General features: G+C 39.8%; 1 protein-coding gene and 1 pseudogene across 3 annotated transcripts in view; one reads left to right on the top strand and one right to left on the bottom strand.

Moving 5' to 3' along the window:
* Nucleotides 1-5694, top strand: part of IL2RA (interleukin 2 receptor subunit alpha) — a 45780-nt gene extending 40086 nt beyond the window's left edge. Inside the window, exon 7 of one of the 2 annotated variants that reach the window (XM_081137673.1) lies at nt 4041-5694. In XM_081137673.1, the coding sequence (XP_080993799.1) occupies nt 4041-4065 (25 nt within the window). In that variant the 3' untranslated portion in view covers nt 4066-5694. The remainder of the gene's footprint in view (nt 1-4040) is intronic. The other variant, XM_081137672.1, reaches the window with a different exon arrangement.
* Nucleotides 5695-22424: 16730 nt separating this feature from the next.
* On the bottom strand, nt 22425-22668 carry LOC308559536 (small integral membrane protein 11 pseudogene; annotated as a pseudogene). The gene has a single exon. The product of its transcript is annotated as a small integral membrane protein 11 pseudogene (transcript).
* Nucleotides 22669-23066: the final 398 nt, after the last annotated feature.

Here is a 23066-nt window from a genome sequence, read left to right as displayed (position 1 = left end):
TCAATGATGAGAGAGTCATTGATCAGCTGCCTCCTGCACGCCCCCCATTGGGGCGGAGCCTACAACCTGGGCATGTGCTCTGACCAGGAATCGAACCATGATCTCCTGGATCATAGGTCAGTGCTCAACCGCTGAGCCATGCCTGGCCCAACAGGAGATATTTTTTAAAAATACTAATGCTTGGTCCTCAACCAGAATCTCTGGGGGTAGGCCCCAGGCATCAGTACTTTTTTCTTTTCAGTTGAGATAAGATTCATTATTTTAACCATTTTCAAGTGCATAACTCTGTGGTTTTTTAATAATGTTGTATATGCACCACCACTATCTAATTATACCTTAGGACATTTCCATCACCCCCAAAAGAAACCCCAAACTTCCCAATTCCCCATTTCCCCCATACCTTGGCAACCACTAATCTACTTTCCATCTCTGTGGATTTACCTGTTCTGGACATTTCATTTAAGTGGAATCATACAATATACAACCTTGTGTGACTAGGAAATAAGTACTTTTTAAAAACTCCTCAGCCCGGCCGGGTGTGGCTCAGCGGTTAAGCATCGACCTAGGATCCAGGCGATCAGGGTTCGATTCCCGGTCAGGGCACATGCCCGGGTTGCGGGCTCGACCAATGACTCTCTCATCATTGATGTCTCTCTCTCCCTCTCTGAAATCAATAAAGATATATTTAAAAAACAAACAAACAAACAAAAAAACAACTCAGATTCATCAAATACATACACATCCAATTGGCCAACTCAGCACTAAGCCAGTGGTTCTCAAATTTGAATGGGCATCAGAATCTCCTGGTGGGCTTGTTCAAACAGACTGCGGGCCCCACCCCCAGAGTTTCTGATTCAGCAGGTCTGGGGTGGGGCCTAAAAATATACATTTCTAGCAAATTCCCAAGTGATACTGATACTTCTGTTCCAGGAACCAAACTTGGAGAACTACTAAATGAGCCTAACAGTACTCAGACTAAGAATCAAGAGAGTGAAATCAATTCACACACACACACACACACACACACACACACACACACACACACGGCCAGCTTCTCCCTCCCTTTAGACAGCAGACTATAGAGACCTATTATGTCACTCTTTTGACAATGCAGAGTATCCCTACCCATACACTAGAGTACACTCTGTCCAACCCTGATATAAACTCCCCAGTAAGATCCTGATAAGATATTTGTTAGATCCTCTCCTTCCTTCAGTGACAAGACTTAATTAATACCTCTCAGGGATCTTTTCATTTCAGTACCTTAAAAGACCAAAAGCCATCAGACACAAAGGGATTAAGCTATTTGGGAGTGGTAAAGATTCTGGAATTTATGTTGTGAAACAAAGAACAGCCTAAAATCATGAGTTTCTACAAGCTCCTCCAGAATTACAATCTTCCAGAAAACTCAAACTGACTCCTCTGTCAGAGACTAGTCCAAAATCCTTCCTAAAATAAAATTTCATCTGATAATGCCCTCTTATGGTCAAACAGAATCCTGCATTTGATGAGCCAGAGCTGGCTTACACTGGCTTCTGAGAGCCAAAGTCAAATTTTTAGGAATTTTGCAAACTGATTTTAAACATAGCCATTATGAAAAATCAAAGTATGTAAACTTACAATGAAATAAATTACATTAAATACAAAATTAAATAGTCAAAAGTAATCACTTTTCTAATTATTTTACTACATTTTACTGCTTTCTTTATTCTCAGGGTTATTCACATCTACTGCATCTATATCAAGAAATTACTACATGATGGTTTACTACTGCACATCTCTTTCCAATTCTTTTCAGTAATGTCACATTGGTAGCTTAAAACTGGGCGTGGTGGGAGTATTTACACCAATGAAATAGGCAAACTTTTTCACAGAGCTGGTTGTTATACATTTCCCAGCATACCACTTATTGGAGCCTTGCCCCATGGGAGCTCTAAGTAGACAGAAAGCAACCAACTGGGCTAAATAAAAACTGGGTAGAGTAAGTACTGTACTGTTCAATATGGTAGCCACAAGTCACATGTGGACATTTAAGTTTAAACATAAATAAATTAAATATAATTAAAAATTCAGTTTATTAGTTGCACTAACCACATCTATATTTCTGTCATCGCAGGAAGTTCTTATAGTGCAGTGCTGGTTAGAAACTAAGAGTTTTCAATTCATGAAAATCACTTAGCATAGTTAGTTGCTATTATTATTCCTTTTCTGCAACTATTGTCCTCCATACAGTTAAAAAAATGTATAGAGTATCTCCTATGTAGATGTTGGTCAAAGGGTACAAATTCCCAGTTAGTAGATGAGTAAGTTTTAGGGATCAGATGCACAGCATTGTGATTATCGTCAACAGTACTGTATTATATACTTCAAAGTTGCTGAGAGAATAGATCTTAAATATTCTGACCATAAAAAAGAAATGATTATTATGTAATATGATGGAGGTGTTAGCTAATGCTATAATGGCAATGATATTGTGATATATAAACGTATCAAACGAACATGTTTACACCTTGAACTCACACAATGTTATATGTCAATTATATCTCGAAAAAACTATTACAAGAATATCTGAATTTTATTAACCAATGTAATGCCAATATATTCAATAAAAATATACAGGGGTGGGCAAAAGTAGATTAAATTACCAGCCATCATTACCTAAAAGATAAAGTATAAGGATACAAAATAATAACAATAATAATACAAATAAGTAATATAATAATTAATAAATAATAATACAAGAAAAAAACTGTTTTGTATACTCAAACTGTAAACTTACTTTTGCCCACCCTGTATATATATTTTTCAAAAAGAAAAGAGTATCTGCCATGTGTCAGGCTCTTGTTAGGGGCCCAAAGTTAAATACAAATGGCTTCTGTTCTCAGGAGCTTACAGACTAGTAGAGGAAAAGGGGGAAAAAAATAGAGAATTTAAATGTAGTGGTTTTTTTGAGGGAGAGAAAAAACACATTTAATGGAGGAAGAGTCCTAAGATTGAGGTGTTATAGGAACAAAGAAAAAGGACACTTAACCCTACAGGGGGGTGCCAAGAAGGCTTTTAGAGTTGAAGATGCCAAAGATGCCTGAAGCCAGATTTTTAAAAGGCAGGAGATAGCTGCTGGGCAGAGGGAGCATGGGGAGAGGGAAAGCAGTGAGAGGAAGCATAATGTTTGGGAGAAGCCGAGCAGTTCTGAACACAGAGCATGCTGGGGCAGTGGTGACATTAAAGTTCTGAGGTGGACAGTGACCAAGTCATGGAAGATCAGGCCAGACTGATGGGATTAGACCCTATTCTGAGGGCAACAGAGAGCACTACAGAAGCTTGACTTATGGGACAAATGGTAGCTTTGGCCCTTTGAGTGGTCCGGCTACAACAGAGGCTGGATTTAAGGTAGGTAACAGTGGTGGCAGTTTGATTATATTATGATGGAATAAATCCACATAGGAGATGATGACAGCATGAGCTAGGTCAGTGCGTACACGTCAAAAAGGAGCAAAAGAATCAAGACTTATATAAAGGAAGTCAAGGTAGCTGGTTGGATGTGAGGGTTAAGGAAGAGGGATGACTCGGGTGAGTCCAGGTGTTAGAGTGTGACAGTAGGACCGGGTGGTCACTTTACACTGGGATGAAATGCAAAGTGAGGATCTAGAGTAGTAAACCCCTTGGGGATTAACCCCCAAGCGGAGCCCATCCTGTAGTCCATTACCTGGGGCACACTCAGCCTCCACACCTATAACTGTCCGGTCCTGGAGCTGACAGGAAAATGGAAGGCCTATCTCAGGCTCTTTCTCAGGTCGACTTACTGCACAATGATTGAATTTTCATGCTGTAAGAACCCCGGGGCAGTCTTGGTGGGATGAAGAAGCCTTGGGGTCAGATTTCAGTATGTGAGAAGGTGATAATATCCTGGGGTGGAATTTTAAGTTAGCAGGTCAGTGTGGGCTTAGTTGAATGTCCTACCCACATCGGTTTAGGGTGGAACCACGTTTTCCTTGGTGCAGTGTTACACCGATAACTATGACTTAGTTATGTCACTACAGGAGGAAGAGTAGAAGAACAATCTAGAAAAGCCAGAGTGGTAAGAAGCTGAGAACAGCCAGCAGAAGTCATGAAGCACAAGCAAAATCAAAGAAGTTAAACACTCACCCAAGCTACATCTCCTGTGATCCCTTGGGTTTTGAAAAACTCTGAAGTCACATCGCAGAAAAACAGGCAACTGTGACCCCATCACAAAGCTGGCTGTGGAGTATCAATGAGTGAGCTCAACCTGCTTCTAAGTACATCGTTGGAGGAACAGGGAGGAATAACCAGAACTCTCACTCTTATTTTCATGTATGTGTAAAGCTTGATGGGCAAGGAACTCTCTCCACAACCCTATATAGTATAAAGAAAATAGCTTAATGTTAATTTCACCCCAACTTCCCAGTTTAGACAACCCAAGGAAAACCCCAGCACTAATGTAAATAGACACACACACACACTCTCTCTCTAGCCTATGTAATAGGACCTTGTCCCTTGATCCATGTAGATCCTTTCCCAGCCTTTGGTTGACTAGCCCATTCTCCTGGTCACATTCCTTAATGAATGCCCTGTAAGAACTCTGGTCTGGTCACTTGAATGCATCTTTTTGTCCTTAGGTCAGTCCTCTAAACTAGCCCCCCTCCACTGAACCTTCAGTTTTGAATTTCAAAATAGAGGTGATGGCAGAATTATCTTTGGGTAACACCAAAACAGCGCACTCAAGCCCTTGGAATTGTGGAGCTTTAATACTTGAAAGGATTTTACTGGAGTTCATGTTGGGAAAAGAAGAATAAACTGGGTCCTGGGTAATGAATTATACCTATTAAAAAGCGTTACCTATTCATTACTAATAGGTTTCATTAAGAGTTAGTTTCTTTGAGGTTGCTATAAATGATATTCTGAATTTGTCCTGCAAGAATTTGATGTTTGTAGACAGATACAAATGTGTAAATGTGTACATTTCCAAATAAGTGTCATAAAAACCCCCAATAAGAGATCAATACATTCAATGTTTATGGAAAGAAGGAAAGAAAGAAGGCAGTGAGGAGTGGGGAGGGAGATCATGCCGACAGGATGTAACTATGGAAAAGGTCATACCAGTGGTCCTCCAACTGTTAGCAAATCAGAATCACCTGTAGGCCTTGTTAAAACACAGATGGCTGGGACCATCTCCAGAGTTTTGGAGTCAACAGGTCTAGGGTGGGCCTGAAAATTTACATTTCTAACAACTTCCAGGTGATGCTGATGATTCGGGTCCAGGTAACAGACTTTGAAAACCACTGGTTATACCTCTTCATGCCCACTGATCCTCAACGCCTACCAGAAAAAAAAAGCTTCAGATGCTGGGATTTCAGTGAAGTTCTTGTACAGCCTCTTCCGTAAGAGCTCAATTATAAAATGAGTTGACTGAGATCTCCCAGTCGGACAAAATCACATGACTAAGGCGATTAATGAAAAATTTAAACCTGCAGTCAGTTATCACTTCTGAAAGGGCAGGAAAGTGTTATGAAAAAAATGGGCAGGTGTCAGCAGGTCCATATCCAGATTAAAGAACCATTTTCTTTCCTTTCTGTGACCAACCAAGTACCATACATATTCCATTATCAATATCCTCCATCACCACCCCAAATTTGTGTTTTCTGGTTAAACTAAAGTAGAGAGGAATCTCAGACCATAAAATTAAAAAAAAAAAATTTTAGTTATCTAGCCCTGCCTGATGTTGCTCAGTGGTTAGAGCATCAGCCTAACCATCAAAAGGTTGCAGGTTTGATTCCTGGTCAAGGGCACCTACCTGGCTTGCGGGTTTGATCCCCACCCCTAGTGGGGGTGTGTGCAGGAGGCAACCAGTCAATGTGTCTCTCTCACATCAATGTTTCTCCCTCTCTCTCTCTCCCCTCCCTTCCTCTCTCTCTGAAAAGCAATGGAGAAAATATCCTCATGTGAGAACAAAAAAAAAGGAAAACAAAAATTTACTTATCTTTCTTGAGTAAAATTGAATTGAATTATCATTACTCATTTTGGGGGAGGGAAAACTGTGAGATCAAAAATTTTTTCATAATAATTAAGATGTTTACCTACCTTTTTCACTCGCATTCTCTTATAAGTGTATGATGGAGTTTTCCCGAAGTTACCTGATATGTGATCATGTCATCACTTTGATGTTAACATACAATGAGTTTATTACTTTTTAAAAAGGAATTAATAAACAATATTTTTAAAATGTCTTGGTTTTAGTATCTAAATATCATAAGTATCACTAGATGTAACTATATAAACAAAGCTCTTCGGGGTCCTCAATACTTTTTAATAACATACAGAAGTCCTGACAAATAGCTAACAAGCACATCATCATTGGTCATTTCAGAAATTCAGATCAAAACTGCAATGAGATACTATGTCATACCCACTAAGATGACCTTAAGCAAAAAAAGAAAAAAAGAAGAGAGAGGGAGGGAAGAAGGAGGGAAGGAAGGAAAAGGGGAAAAAAGGAAAAGGGAAAGGAAAGGACAAATGTTGACAATGATATGGAGAAATTTTGGAGAAATAGGGACCCTTATAGATTGATGGTGGGAATGTAAATGGTGTAGCCACTATGGAAAACAGGTTGGCAGGTCCTCGAAAAGTTAAACATTGAAGTACCACATGATAGCAATTCTACTCCTAATTCTACCTCCAGGTATATACCCAAGAGAGGTGGAAACCTATGTCCAGACAGAATCTTGTACATGACTCCTTATAACAACATTATAGCCAAATAGCCAAGAGGTAAAAAAACCCCAAATTCCCATCAATGGATGCATGGCTAAGGAAATTGTAATATATCCATACACAGCAATATTATTCAGTCACAAAAAGGAGTGATACTGATACATGCTACAATGTAGATGAGTCTCTAACACCACAGAAACAGCAAAGAGTAAACACAACCACAACCTAACTCCTAGCCAGATAAACATAAACCCTCACACCAAAGGCCTATTTACCTTAGTTTCTTTTACCTACTACATCGTGTGCAGCTTTCAGCAAAAAATTACAAGGTATGCTAAAAGGCAAAAAACACAATTTGGAGAGACAAAGCCAGCATTAGAACCAAATTTAGCTATGGCAGAGATGTTGGAAGTATCAGAATGGGAATTTAAAACAATTATGGAAAATAGATCATTCTGACACATATTGCTATGTCCCCCTAAATCTATTCTTCCATTGGTAATAAAAGCTCCAGGTTTCAGTGGAACACATCCCTCTCCCCAGCTAAGGATAATGTTTGCTAGCCTCCCTTGCAGCTAAGTGTGGTCATGTGATTAAGTTCTGACCAATGAGACATGAGCAGAAGTGAAGTGTACAATTTTTACGATGTGTCTTTGAAGAGAACAGGTATGCCTTCCTCTTCTTTCTCTTCCATTGGCTGGCAGGTGGTCTTGATGGTGGGAGTTAGAATGACCAGTGGGATAGAAACTGCATGTAAAGTTTGACTGGGAGACAAAACCAAAGGAGACTGGGTGTATGACACCACGGAGGTGCCACACCAAGACTGCTTATACTTGGACTGTACCTAAAACAGAACCCCCCCACACCATTCAGGCCACTGTGATCTTTGCCCTTGTTAGAGCTGCTGCACCAGTATCCTATAACAATTATCCATCTCTTTCCCAAATTTCGCTTATGCTATCATATTAGCATCAAAATGTTTTCAACAGAAAATGGGACAAGAATTAGCTTTCGACATTTAAGCAGATTTTCAAGTTAAATACATGTTTTTGTTTCCATAAATATTACCTTAAAATTTGTCCCTCCAGGAAGTAAATAAATTTATCAGAAAAAATGGTGTAAATTCTTTGTGGTAATTTGATTAATCCCTTACTCATCTTCGGAGAATAACTGCAACTAATTTAAAATGTCCCCAAAGGCTTTCCAAAAATGTTGGCTTACAAGAGATGTTCCTATCAGATGGTGCTTTCTGGCTAAGTCAGGAATCAGAAAGAGAGAGCTGCTGAGATCTTCAAAGCCAATCCCTGTTATTTCCATCCCTCCTTTGAAGAATGTCCTTTCTACAATATTGAGAAATATGCCTTTGTAGTTACACTACTGCTTTGGGAGTAGAGACCAAAAGAAATACGAAGTCAAAAGATAAGAATTATCAAGCACCATATTAGCGTCCGTATCACTAAGGATTCTAAGTAGCAAATAATAAAAAATCCAAAACAACTTTTCACATAACTTGTACTCCTCAGTGGTAGTTTCCTTCATAGCTCAACAACCTTACCAAGAATGTGGTTTTTTTGCACAACCGGGTATGGCTGAGCGGTTGAACATCGGCTTAGGATCCAGGAGATAGTGGTTCCATTCCCAGTCAGGGCACATGCCTGGGTTGCTGGCTCGATCCCCATGGGGGGGCGTGCAGGAGGCAGCTGATCAATGACTCTCATCATTGATGTTTTTATCTCTTTCCCTCTCCCTTCCTCTCTCTGAAATCAATTAAGATATATATATTTTTTAAAAAGAATGTAGTTTTGTTTTTCCCCTCTCTGTTCTCTGTTTCCAGTGACGTCAGCTTTATCCAACAGCAAGATTAACTTCATGCGGCAAATAAGCTGTAAATATTCCAGAATTTTTATCAGATTACCCTATCTAGAAACACAAAGAGTGTCTTCCTAAGGAGGTCCCAGGAAATGGCTTCTCGAGTCTTATTGGCTCAAATTAGGCTGCACGTCTACCCTGCACTGTGGCCAGAGGATGTAAGATGACTCATTTCCTTAGGCCTGACCCACACATCCCACCCCTAGAATTAAGAGTGGAATCAGATTCCCTTATTGGCTACTTGGGGTGGGGAGAATGGTAAAAACCAAACGAAAAGTAGATTGTTACCAAGAGAAGGGAGGATGGATGTAGGGGTAAGCAAACATGCTTTTCTTTTTGGCCTATAAAGAAATATTACTCTATTAAAAGTCCCAAATTTTCACATCATCTTACTATTACAAAGCTTAGAAAGAACTAGCTCAAAGTTCAGTCATGGGAATAGGAAAGAAAACGTGGACAAAAGATTTGTTAGGGCTTCAGTATGGGAATTTTTATGGGTGTAGAAAAATTTCTTTGATGTTCTTCCATTGACAATGTTCTGGGCTGTACAAGCAAAACTTGGACTCAGTATCTGAGATGCAACACTACGGACTGGAATGGATTTGGGATGGGAGGGTTGGGTTGGCTGGAAGAGGAGAGGGTGGAGACTCAGAAGCTCTTAGATTTTGATATTAAAAAGCAGGCACCAGCAGACTATAGAGATCGGAGTGGGGGAAGGGGGAGGGAACAGGGTTGAAATGGGCTAAGAAAATTATCTCCTTTTTTTTTTTTCTTTTTTTTTTTTTTAAAAAAATATATCTTTATTGATTTCAGAGAGAGGAAAGGAGAGGGAGAGAGAGAGATAGAAACATCAATGATGAGAGAGTCATTGATCGAGCCCGCAACTCAGGCATGTGCCCTGACCGGGAATCGAACCCCGATCGCCTGGAACCCAGGTTGATGCTCAACCGCTGAGCCACGCCCGGCCGGGCTATCTCCTCTTCTTACATCTGTGTGTGCCAGGTCTGGGACATAGTGAGGTCTCTGTGTCCGTCAGGGAGCACTGCGACAGAATCCATGATGAAACAGCAGGTGTGCGCCCAAATCCCTTTATGCTCCATGATTCTACATCAATTATTCTTTCCCTTCCTCCACCAGTCTCTCGCTCAGAAGGTCCAAAGACTACACCAGCTACAAGATAAAGTACATAATCTTCAGTCTGCCATTTAAACCTTTCCACCCTCCACTCTGACCAGAGTGCTGTATTATGCGCAGTCCTCTAAACACCAGTGGCGTGGTTAGTGTTGTCCCCTTTATTAAATAAACATTGACCAGAGCCATGAGTAAAAGGCCATTTCAAGTCCCACTGCCTGAGAGCTCTGCAATGGGTGAATCAGTCTCCTCCTCTCAACTCAGAGTGTTCACTTTCACTTTTTGACAGTTAACTCCCCCCGCCATGTTTATTGAGGTATAAATGAAGAATTAAAATTGCATATATTTAAGGTGTGCGATGTGATGTTTGATGCATATATATGTTGTGAAATGATCACCACAATCAAGCTAATTAACATATCCATCACCTCATATAGTTACCTTTTTGTGAATATGTGAGAACAATTAAGATCTGCTCCCTCAGCAAATTTCAAGTTCATGAGACAGTATTAACTATAGTCATCATGCTATAATTAGATCTCCAGAACTTATTTATCCTGGACAACAGAAACTTTGTATTCCTTAACCAACATCTCCCATTTCCCCCACCTCCAGCCCCTGTAACTACCATTCTACTCTCTAATTCTATGAGTTTGACTTCTTTAGATTCTTCATATAAGTGGGATTATGCAGTTATTTGTCTTTCTGTGTCTGTTTTTTTAAGTATGTCCTTATTGATTTCAGAAAGAAGAAGGGAGAGGGAGAGAGAGACACAGAAACATCAATGATGAGAGAGTCATTGATCAGCTGCCTCCTGCAAGTCCCCCACCAGGGGTTGACCTGGCAACATGGGCATGTGCCCTGACCAGAATCGAACCAACATCTCCTGGATCATAGGTCGATGCTCAACTGCTGAGCCACACAGGCTGGGCTATATGTCTGGTTTATTTCATTTAGCATACTGTCCAGTTTCACCCATGTTGTTGAAATGCAGAATTTTTTTTAAGGCTGAATAATATCCCATTGTGTGTGTGTATATATATCTTATACACACCACGTTTTCTTTATCTATTCATCTGTTGAGGGACACTTAGTTGTTTCCATATCTTGACTATTATGAATAATGCTGCAATCAACATGGGAGTGCAGATATCTTGTTGAGGTACCAATTTTATTTCCTCTGGATATATCCACAGAAGTGGGGTTTCTGTATGATATGATAGTTCTTTTAATTTTTGAGGAACCACACCATTTTCATAATGGCTCTACCATGTCAGTAAACATGTTGTATTTTATTTTCCTTCCCTTCCCCCAAAATTTGAGCTTGTTGTACTTCATAGAATTCCATTGTCTACCTTAGTGCTATGCACATAACAGGCATCCATAAGTATTTGTGGAAAGAATGATCTCTTACTTCATTAGACCTGGAGGTTAACATCTATTGGTTGAGCAGCAGGTGGAAGAGTACAGATACATTGAGCTTCCCCTCAGAGTTCTAGATGTATCTCCTGGTCCTTATTAGTGCCCACTGATGATTCATTTCTCCTATATTCTTTGTGCATGGTATGTAGGACATTTCTTTGTGAAAAGTTCTGAAATTCTGCCTTTAAACCAATTGCCAGCTAATTTTTATTCCTACATTAATCCATTCAACATTTAGGCACACAGCCAGTACCATAGTTCTTTAGAGTATGAAACTGCCATCTGCTACATCTGGTTTTTGGGATCCCTGGCAGATATGTTACCATCAGTAACTATGAAAGAAAAATATTGTGTGGTACATTGAACAGACCAAGAAAAAATTATACAAGGATCAAATGACAAAATATTATGAAAACACCACTAAGGAAATAATGCATCTGAAAAAAAACCCTGACTAACAGCTAATTATATTTGAACAGTCAGGCAAGGCAGATAGCTAAGTGTTTTTCATTTCTAATTAGATCTGAAACAGAAAATTTGATTTAAGCTCTTTTGATGAGCTTCCCAGATAATCTTGCACTTGCTTCTGACTAAGTTTGGCCAATGGCAAGTCCTAAAAAGAGTTGTAAGGCAGATGAAAAAAAAGAAGACATAATCCTTCCTTTTTATCTGATTCTAGTGGCATCTCTATCAGCAAGAGATGGTTCCAGATTCCAGCAGCCTTTGGCAGTTCCAGCAAAGAGAGCAGTGGTTGACCACCATCAGCTTCTGGGAGTTACAGGCTCTGAAAATTTTTATATTCACAGCAGCATTGATTTCAGTAGCAACAGTTTCCACCAGTATCAGCCATAAGTACTCCTGGAGTCATGTAACATCATCTCCTTTTTGTTCCTCCAGAGTTTGCTTCCTGCAGTACAATTCTCTGAGCTATTTCACCTTTTCCATTTTTCTCCTTCAGCCCTTCAGAGATTTTTGGAACCAAATTCCTGTATTTAAAAAGCTCTGTTCAGCCCAGATGGGAGTGGCTCAGCTGTTGAGCATCGACCCAGGAGATAGAGGTTTGATTCCCAGTCAGCGCACATGCCTGGGTTGCGGGCTCGGTCCCCAGTCGGGGGGTGCAGGAAGCAGCCAATCAATGACTCTCTCATCATTGATGTTTCTATCTCTCTCTCACTCTCTCTCCCTCTCTCTGAAATCAATAAAGATATAATTTTTTTTTTTAAAAGCGTAAAAAAAAAAAAGCTCTGTTCAGCCTTCCATGTCTAGCCAAGGTGGAGTAATAGGGAACAAATTACCCTCATGTTTAAAACAACTAAAGAAATGAACAAAATATATGAGATAACAGTCTTTAAGACATTGGATATGAGGCAATGAATCTGGTCCCTGAGAGATAGGAAAAAAACAAGGTGAGCCTATGCTGGTCCCAGCTTGCTGCCTTGAGAGAGTTTTGGGGCATGGTGCAGGGAGGAGCAGCCCAGGTGGAGGCTAGCAGACTTCCTGAGCTGGAGATGGAGCTCAGCGTCCAGAGAGACAAAGGCAATTAGAGTTCGCAGGGAGGAGAACATGGAGGAGAGGGCAGCCCTGAGAGAGAACCCACAGATCTGCAGATATGGAAAGACTGCTTTCCTGTCCTATATTTCAGCGGAGTACTAATCACCAAATGCGTGTAAGAAAACTACTCAAAGCCAGGAAAAGAGCCACCCTAGAGGATTAGAGGGAACAACATTCAGCTTACATGGGGTTAAGAATTATGCCTGTTTCCACCAGCCAGCCTGAATCACTTCCTAATACCATAATTAATGGAGCATTAGGTAGGGTGTTCAGAAAGGCCATGCCTTAGTAGTGGGAAAGAATTATCCCTAGACTAAGAGCTGCTCTAATCCTGCCTAACACACATTAAAAGCAAGACCCCAAAGGATCAAAATATACTCAAGCAATTAACCACATCCCAGGACAAAGCTCAAGAACTTTTACAGGAATGCAAAAAATATCCAGCAACCAAGAAGGTAAAGCCCACAATTCAGTTGAGAATTACCAGCCAGGCAAATAAGCAGGAAAATATGACTCACAATGATAAGATGGTCAGTCAATCAAAATCAAAGCAGAACTGATACAGATGTTAGAATTAGCAGGCAAGCACATTAAAACAGTAACAATTGCTTTGTTCCATTTGTTTAAAAAAGCTAGAGGAAAGGTTATACATGTCAAGTAGAGACATGGAAGATAAATTTTTAAAGCCCCAAACAAAATTTCTGCATTTGAAACTATACTATCTCAGGTTTTAAAATATACTGGCTGGGATTAAAGCGGATTAAACATTGAAGAAGAAAAACTTTAGTGACTTGAAAACAACAATAGAAACCACCTAAAATAAAATACAGTGCTACCTCGATTTTCAAATATACTCCATTCAGGGAGACCATTCGAGTTCTGAAACGTTCGAAAACCGAGGGATCAACAGCCGATTACTAGGTCTCGGGATCTTGCCCTCAGCGGAAGCTGTGTGGCATGTTCGACTACCGAGGCGTGTTCAAAAACCAAAGCATTTACTTCCAGGTTTACGGCGTTCATAAACCGAAATGTTCGTCAACAGAGATGTTCAAAAACCAGGGTACCACTGTAGAGGGGAAAAACAGCAACAACAACAAAAACACAATTGTGAGCTCTGGGAACAATTAAAAAGAAACCATACAAAATAAAACAGAAGGAAAAAGACTCCAAAAAAAAATAAATAAAATAACAGCAATGAAAAGATCCTCAGTATCACTAACCCTTAGGGAAATGCAAATCAACACTACAATGAGTTACCACCTCACAGGTGTCAGAATGGCTATTAAAAAACAAAACAAGCCCACCGAGGTGTGGCTCAGCCGTTGAGCATCGACGTAGAATCCAGGAGGCCATGTTCGATTCTGGATCAGGGCACATGCCCAGGTTTCGGGCTCAATCCACAGTCAGGGGCATGCAGGAGGCAGCCGATCAATGACTCATCATTGACGTTTCAACTCTCTCTCTCCCTCTCCCTTCCTCTGTCTGAAATCAATAAAGATATATTTTTAAAAAACCAAAAAACACAGAAAATAACAAGTGGTGACAAAGATGTGGAGAAATTGGAACCCTTGTGCACCACTGGGAATGTGAAATTGTGCAGCTACTAAGGAAAGCAGTATAGCAGTTCCTCAAAAAATTAAAAATAGTACTACCATGTGAATCAGAAAATCCACTTCTGGATATAGACCCAAAAGAATTGAAAGTAGGGTCTCAAAAAGATACCCGTATACGATGTTTACAGCAGCATTATTCATAATAGCTAACCCATGGAAGCAACCCAGACATCAACAGATGAGTGGATAAAGAAGATGTGGTCCATACATACAAGGGAATGTTATTAGCCTTTAAAAAGGAAGGAAATTTTGCAACGGGCTACAGGACAGCTGAACCTCAAGGATATTTTACTAATAAAATAAGCCAATTACAGAAATGCAAGTATTGTCTGGTTCCACTTATATGAGGTACGTAGAGTAGTCAAAATCTTAAAGACAGAAAGTAGAACGGTGGTTGCCAGGGCTGTAGGAAGTGGAGGATGGGTGTTATTGTTTAATGAGCATAGAGCTTCAGTTTTGCAAGATGAAAAGAATTCTGAAGATGGATGGAAGTGATGGTTGCACAACCTGAATATACTCAATGCCACGAATTGTGTACTTAAAAATCATCAAAATGGTAAATTTTGTGTTATATATTTTTAGCACAATTTTCTAAAAAAATGAGTATTTACTGTTTGAGTCCATTTGTTTGACATAAATTTCTAGAAAATGTATTACTAATGTATGGTGACAGAAAGCAGGTTGTCAGATGAGAGGACAGGAAGGGGCAAGAATAAGGATTACAAAGAGGCATCGTCTGGACTGGGGTTTTACAGGTGTAGACATGTCAAAATTCACCAAATTGTACGCTTCAAATATGTGCAGTTTTTGCATGCCAACTGAATCCCCAATAAACCTCTTTGTAAAAAAATTACCTCTGAAATTCCTGGCCAGTTTCTGGGGTTTGGGGGTTTTGGTTTATTTCTTTTTTTATTTTTTGGTGGTGGGGTTGGTCTCTGACTGAAATATTCCCTGGCCTTACTGGCTGATATGTTCAGATAAGGTCAAGCTATTGATAATAACCCATAATTCCTTGACAATATTGATAATAACCCATAACTCCATCTGCTAGTGTAGAACTTCAGCCCTACACACACACACACACACACACACACACACACACACACACACACACACACACGAGCCGCATTCAGACACTTTGGGGAGTCCCTGGGATCCAGTTGGCAGGACTGCATTTGCACTAAAACAAGTTACTTGTACCCCAGTCTCACCGAGTCCTCCATGAAACCTGTATCCTCAGGTTATACCTATAGTTTTTCTTTCCATCAGGTTCTCACACATGGCCAAGGGGTGAGACCAGGAGCAATCTCAGACAAAAACCAGGATGTCCTCTCTATTCCCCTTCTATTCTCCTCCCCTTGGGTCACTCCTCCAAAACTGCCAATAGATTCCTGCGTCCTGCCCCATAGGCTCATCAGACATGCCCAGGGAGATGTGAATTTCACTGGCCAACTCTAATGAGTGTAACTTACAGTCCACATATATCAAGATGACAGTGTTGAAGCAACGTCTGTTAGGGCCTCTGGATTTAAGTTCTCCATGTATTCATTTGTTTTGTTGTTGTTTTTCAGGCACCTGCCCTTGGGATGACGGCTTTTATTTTCTGTTCATGAATCTTGTGCCCCCTTGTGTGACTCTGGTTTTCACTCCATCCCCAACGTTCAGTTTTTATTTCCCTCTGGGAGGGGTGAGTGTCCCAAGGTTGTTTTTCACAATCTACGGTTGGCGCCCACAGCATTGTCAAAGAGTTTTGTGTTGGAGAAATGTCTAGTTTTGTTCAAGAAGGAGTAGAAGCGCTGGTCTTTTACCTTCAGAGACAACATGTCACCGCATTGGGACATGCAGGATACCTGGTTCAAGGGAACCGAGAAATGGGCACCCAAGCCAAAGGGGATGTGAGTGGTGAGGGTCATCTGCTCCCCTACAGCCTGAGCTCTCCTATAGCATCACTGAACACACAGAGAGGAGGGAGAAGATCAACACCAAGTACCAGGATACAGATGGTGCCACAGCCCCATGGCAAAGCCGGAGTGCCAAGGCGTGGAGCACACATCTAAGCAATCCCAGTCTGGAAACTCTGCACTGGGAGGCTGCGCTGGGACCTGGGTAGAGCCAAAGCTGCCATGGCCAGAGAGGCCCAGAAGATGTCCTGGCCCGAAGAGAACAGCCCAAGAACAGTTAAGAGGGGGTCCTGCTCATGCTGCAAGAGCAGCAGGTCCTGCAGCCGGTCGCCTAGTGCAGAGCTGGGTGCCCAGGCAGATTCTGCAGGGTGACAAGCAGCCACCCTGGCCACCTGCTGCCCAGGTGCCACCATGGCCTGGGACATACCACTTCCGGTGGCGGGACTACTTCCATGTATTCATTTCACAAATATGTAACACCACTCCCTAGGAAAAACCTGCAAACAAAAGGCTCCATAGCCGGTGTGATGGGCTGATATGTAAAGTATTACATTTGGCAGAGTTAGAAATTAAGGCATTACACTATGTTCTGCACCCCTGCAACCACCTACACTTAGACTCATCAAAACAAAGTCATCAGTTGCTTATCTGTTGGGTTCAAAGAACACTGCACTAGGTGTGGGACAATAAAGGTGGGGAAATATGGGACAACCAGGAGAACTGGTTTCCTTCCTTACACCACTCTCACTGCCCCAAGCTATGAAGGAAAAACAGAAAGGAGATAATGACATCTACGCCCAATGCCTCCACCTTCCCCCTGCTCTGTGATCTGTGCAGGAAGGTGAGTTCTAATACACAGTACCACATTAAATTGAGACAGCCGAGAACCTAGTCGACTATGCAGAGTGAAGGAGATGTTAATGAGCTTGGTTGTGGTGATCTTTTCACAATGCATACATGTATCAAAACATCAAATTGCAGCCCTACCCAGCTTCTCGGTAGTTAGAGCATCCGCCCCCAAACTTAGCACTTATTTGCCTTTAAAAAATCTTCTCTTCTTTTATTTGTGATAGATATTTTCACTGCATATAGAATTTGAGGTTGACTCTTTTCTTTCAGTACAGATTCTCCTCTACTTATGAAGGGGTTCCGTCCCAATAAACCCATTGCATTGTTAAGTAGAAATGCATTTAGTACACCTAACCTACCAAACATCACAGCTTAGCCTAGTGCACCCCAAATGTGCTCAGAACACTTACATTAGCCTAAAATTGGACAAAAACACCAAACAAAATCTTAGTTTATAATAAAGTGTTGTCTAGCTCATGCTGATTATTATGCATATCACTTTCATACCATTGTAAAGTTGAAAAATCACAAATTGAACCATTATTAAGTTGGGACCACGTATATTTTAAATATATCACTCCATCATCTTCAGGCTTGCACAGTGCCTGATGTAAAGTCTGATGAATATAATGTCCTCCTTATGGACTATTTCATTATTCTCTTGCCATCTTCAAGATTTCCCCCTTATCACTCATTTTCAGCAGTTCGACTATGTTGTGCTAGTTGTGTTTTTGTTTGTATTTATTTTGCTTGGGGTCCTCTGAGCTTCCTGGATCTGGAGTCTGTTGTTTTCCATTCATTTTGGGAACATCTCAGCTTTACCTCTTTTTCTGTCTTCCTCTTTCTCTTATCCTTGTAGGACTCAGTTATATGTGTAGTTAGACCATTTCATATTGTTCCACAGCTTTTGGATGCTGTTTTTTTTTTTTTTGTCCTGCTTTTTTGCTCCTTACGTTTCAGTGTTGACCTATCTTCAAATTCACTGTTACGTTCCTCTGTTACGTTCATTGTGCTAATAAGCCTGTTGAAGGAATTCTTCATGTCTCATATCATGGTTGTACTAACCTGCTTGGGCAGAGCCTATCTCCAAATACAGTCAAATTGGAGAGTTAAGACTTCAACATATAAGTTTGGAGGGAAAGAGGGGAGGTCACAATTTAATCCATAAAAATGGTGTTCATTTATAGCATTCTCATTTAATTCTTTTTTAGAATTTCCGTCCATCTGATAAAATTCCCCATCATTCATGCCATTCACCTTTTCCTCTAGAACCTTTTAACATATTAATAACTATAATATAGTTATTTTAAAGTCTCTGATAGTTTCAACAGCTGCAGCATCTCTATATCTAACTCTGTTGACTACTTTATCTAATTTTATCTTGCTTTTTGGTATCTCTTGTAATTTGATTGAATGTTGGACTTTGTGTGTATAAGAATAGTAGAGACTGAGGTAAATTATATTTATATCCAGAAATGGGCATGCATGTTCTCCTATAAGGCAATTAGTATGTGGTGGATTGATTCTACTGAATGTCTACCCAGGGCCAGATTCATGGGTGTGTGATGCAAAGCCTCATTACTTAGAAACATCGTGCACTTGGTTTAATGCTCTGCTGTTACCATCTAGAAATTCTTAAAAATTTTAAACAAGAGGCTTCACATTTACATTCTGCACTGGACCCTGCAAATTATGCTGCTGGTCTTGCTCATAAGTATGAGTTTGTAACTGCTTCAGAAAATTCAGAAGTAAGGAATGATGGGAATTTCAGACTTTATGCATGAGTGTACCTGACTTAGGAGTACAGCTGTATATATCTGGACAAGCAAATATATACAGCCAATAAGATAGTGACCTTCAAAACCCACTAAGATCTGATCTAGAAATGAAATGTATAAGCCACTAACAGAACTAGATGTTGCCTCAAAGGCCTTGATCATAAAGTAATATAAATTAGGGTAGGTAAATAACATGACTGGGAAGAATTTTCCCCTTAAAATTGAACTCTCCAGGTTAAATTAAGAAATGATCAATGTGAATATATTTTTAAAGATAGAATAATTAGGATAAGCTAATATATCTTATAACCTTATAAATGTTCTTTGAATTATACTATAAATTTGATTATTTATTAAATTCAAGTATAATAATACATATTCTTTTTCTTTAAAAATACAACATAATTGTATGCTTTTTATAAATAAAATATAATAAAATTTATTTTATATATACCTATTTTATCCTCACCCAGGGATATGATTATTGATTTTAGAGAGAGAGGGAAAGAAACATCAATGTGTGAGAGAAAACATAAATTGGTTGTTCCCTATAAGCGCCCTGACCAGGGATGAAACCGCAGCCTATTGGTGTACGGGACAATGCTCCAACCAACTGAGCAACCTGGCCAAGAATAAAATTTATTTTAAATCACTAAAGGGTAATGAAGGGAGATAGGTTAAATAATATGTTAAAATTGATACAAATAAAAGAGTATACTATATATTTTTCCTTCCATCAGGGAAATAAAAATACCATGGCAAATAAAAAGAAAATCTATAAGGGGAAAAAATGCAAGCCTATCTGAAATTTACTTTCTCTTTCAAAGTGTATTAAGATAAAGTTTGTTTGTAAGATAAAAAAAAACAAAAAATAACAATGACAAGATGTTTATTTCTCTTTCCAAAGGGAAAGAGTCCAGACTAATTTGGTCCTCTTGGTGTGAGGGACCCAGGCTCTTTCCATCTTCTTTCTACTCTATGGATGGCTTGTGACTTCCATTTTCAAGAGTCCTCATGATCTAATATGACTACTGGAGTTCCAGTTATTTTGTCTGCACTTTAGATAGCAAGAAGGAGGAAGGACATTACAAAATGAAAAAAGAATCAATCCAACAAGTGAACATAAATAATCCCTCTAAACCTTTATGCAGCCAACATAGAAGCAACTAAATATATAAAGCAGCTATTGGTGGGAATAAAGGGAGAGACTGACAGTAATACAGTCATCTTAGGGAACTTCAACACCCCATTGACATCACTGGATAGATCTTCCAGCCAAAAATTCAACAAGGAAATAGAGGTCTTAAATGATACATTAGACCAGATGGATTTAATTGATATTTTTAGAGAATTTCATACTAAAAACAGCAGAATATACATTTTTTTCAAGTGCACATGGAACATTTTCCAGGAGAGCCAAATATTAGGCCACAAAACAAATCTCAGTAAATTTAAGAAGTTTGAAATCATATCAAGCATCTTCTCCAGGCACAATGGTGTGAAACTAGTAATCAATTACAGAAACCAACTAAAACACACACAAACACATAGAGGTTAAATAATGTATTACTAAACAATGAATAGATTAACAATGAGATCAAGGGAGAAATCAAAAGATACCTAGAAAAAATGAAAATAAAAGCACAACAACCTGAAATCTATGGTACATGGCGGAAGCAGTCCCAGTGAGGAAATACATAACAATACAGGCCTGACTCAAGAAACAAGAAAAATCTCAAATAAACAAGCTAACCTTCCACCAAACAAAACTAGAAAAAGAACAACAAGCAAAGCCCAAGTAAGTAGAAGGAAAAATATAATAAAGATCAGAGTACCCTGGCTGGTTAGAGCACTGGCCCATGCACCTAAGGGTCACGGGTTCGATTCCTGGTTAAGGGAATGTACGTAGGTTGCAGGTTCAATCCCTGGCCCTGGTTGGGGGCACGTGCTGGATGCAACCAACTGATGTTTCTCTCCCACACTGATGTTTCTCTCTCTCTCTCTCTGTCTCCCTCCCCTCCTTTCTACTCTCTCTAAAAATCAATGGGAAAAAATATCCTCAGGTGAGGATCAACAAAAATAAATAGATAGATAGATGATAGATGATAGATAGATAGATAGATAGATAGATAGATAGATAGATAGATAGATGATAGATAGATAGATAGATAGATGACAGATAGATGATAGATAGATAGATAGATAGATAGATAGATAGATAGATAGATAGATAGATGATAGATAGATATAAAGCCCAAAGTGGAAATAAATTAAATAGAGTCTAAAAAAAAAATACAAAAGATTAATGAAACCAAGGGCTGGTTCTTTGGAAAGATTAAAAAAAAAAAAAATAGATAAAATCTTTAACCAGACTCATTAAGAATAAAAGAGTAAAAGCTCAGATGAATAAAATCAGAAAGAACCCAAATAAATAAAATAAGATAGAGGAGAAATGACAACTGAAAAACAGAAATACAGAGGATTATAAGAAAATACTATGAACAATTATATGCCAGCAAGTTGAACAATCTGGAAGAAATGGACAAATTACCAGAAACATACAATCTTCCAAGACTGAATCAAGAAGAAACAGAAGCCCCAGCTGGTTTGGCTCAGTGGTTAGAGCGTCGGGCTGTGGACTGAAGGGTCCCGGGTTCAATTCCAGCCAAGGCCATGTACCTTGGTTGCAGGCTCAATTGATCCCTGGCCCGGTTGGGGTGTGTGCGGGAGGCAACCAATGGATGAGTCTCTCTCACATGGATCTTCCCCAGACCCCTTCCACTCTCTCTGAAAAGCCATGGGAAAAATATCCACCAGTGAGGATTAAAAAAAGAAGAAGAAGAAACAGAAAGTCTAAACAGACCAATTACAACCAATGAAATCAAAGCAGTAATAAAAAAAACTCTCAACAAACAAAAGTCTTAGACCAGATGGCTTCACAGGTGAACTTTACCAAATATTCAACCTATCCCCCTCAAACTATTCCAAAAATTTCAAGAGGAGGCAAGGCTCCCAGGCTCATTTTATGAGGCTAGCATTATCCTTATTCCAAAATAAGACATTACAAAGACATTATAAAAAGAAGAAAATTATAGACCAATATCCCTGCTGAATATAGATGTAAAAATCCTCAACAAAATATTAGTAAACTGAATTCAGCAATACATTAGAAAGATCATTAAAAATCCCATACAAGTGGGATTTATTTTTGGGATACAAACTTGGTTTGCTATCCACAAATCAGTTAATATGATATACCACATAAACAAAATGAAGGATAAAACTAATATGGGGTGTTGTTTTTGTTTTTTTTACAAAGGTATTTTATTTACTAGAGATAATATTGGTTCTTTAAAAGCATCTAATGGTTCACATCCCTTTAGTTAAAGTTTCAGGCTGGAAGTTTATTCTCTGGCATGTCCCTCAGCAGTGAAGAATTCCATCTCTCTTCTGGGCTGGAGTCCCTAGAGGTCAAGTGTGAATCTTTTCATTTGGACGGGCTCCCTCCTCCCCATGGAGTACCTACTCCGGGTTCTGGTGGATGAAACATCTCTTTAAAAGGTGAGCGTCCATGACAGTAACTGCTTCGGTCTGGTGAGCGCCTGCAGCTCCCTGAGGACCGTGGCCAGAAAGGCCTCTGGCTTCCCTTTAGCTATCTTTCTTCTCTGGCTGCTTCTTCTTTTCAGCTTTGAGCTGTTGCTGTCTTACTTCAAATCTTTTCCTCTGGTATATTTTGACTCTGGCAAATGCCAGGCAGAGAATTAATGTCTTTGCTGCCAAGATATGCAGCAGGAGGGGCACGTGATCCAGAACCTTCCAGTTCATGCTGGACCGACTGTGAGTCACTCCCAGTCAGTGCAGATCCTGGACCAGCACATGAGCAGCAGCAGCTTCCAGGCTCATTTTATGAAGCTTGGGATCAGGCTTGCTGGTCCCAAGAGTCGGAGACTTGAGCTGTGGATGAAAAAACTACACCTCCTGGTGACGTCCCTCTCAGGGCCTTGGTCCCATAGTTTAAGTCAAGGAGGCTGCAGCTCCCAGGGCCGAGAAGGCTGTGGCCCTCCAGGGTAAATATAATCAGGCCATATATGACAAACCTACAGCCAACATCAAACTCAATGGGCAAAAACTAAAACCATTTCTTCTAAGAACAGGAACAAAACAAGGGTGTCCAGTTTCACCACTCTTATTCAACACAGTACTGGAAGTCCTAGCCACAGCAA

Source organism: Miniopterus schreibersii (assembly GCF_964146895.1).
Source record: "Miniopterus schreibersii genome assembly, chromosome: 1".
NCBI lineage: Eukaryota > Metazoa > Chordata > Mammalia > Chiroptera > Miniopteridae > Miniopterus > Miniopterus schreibersii.
Note: the sequence above shows the minus strand (reverse complement) of the source record. Positions and strands in the feature narration are given on the sequence as shown.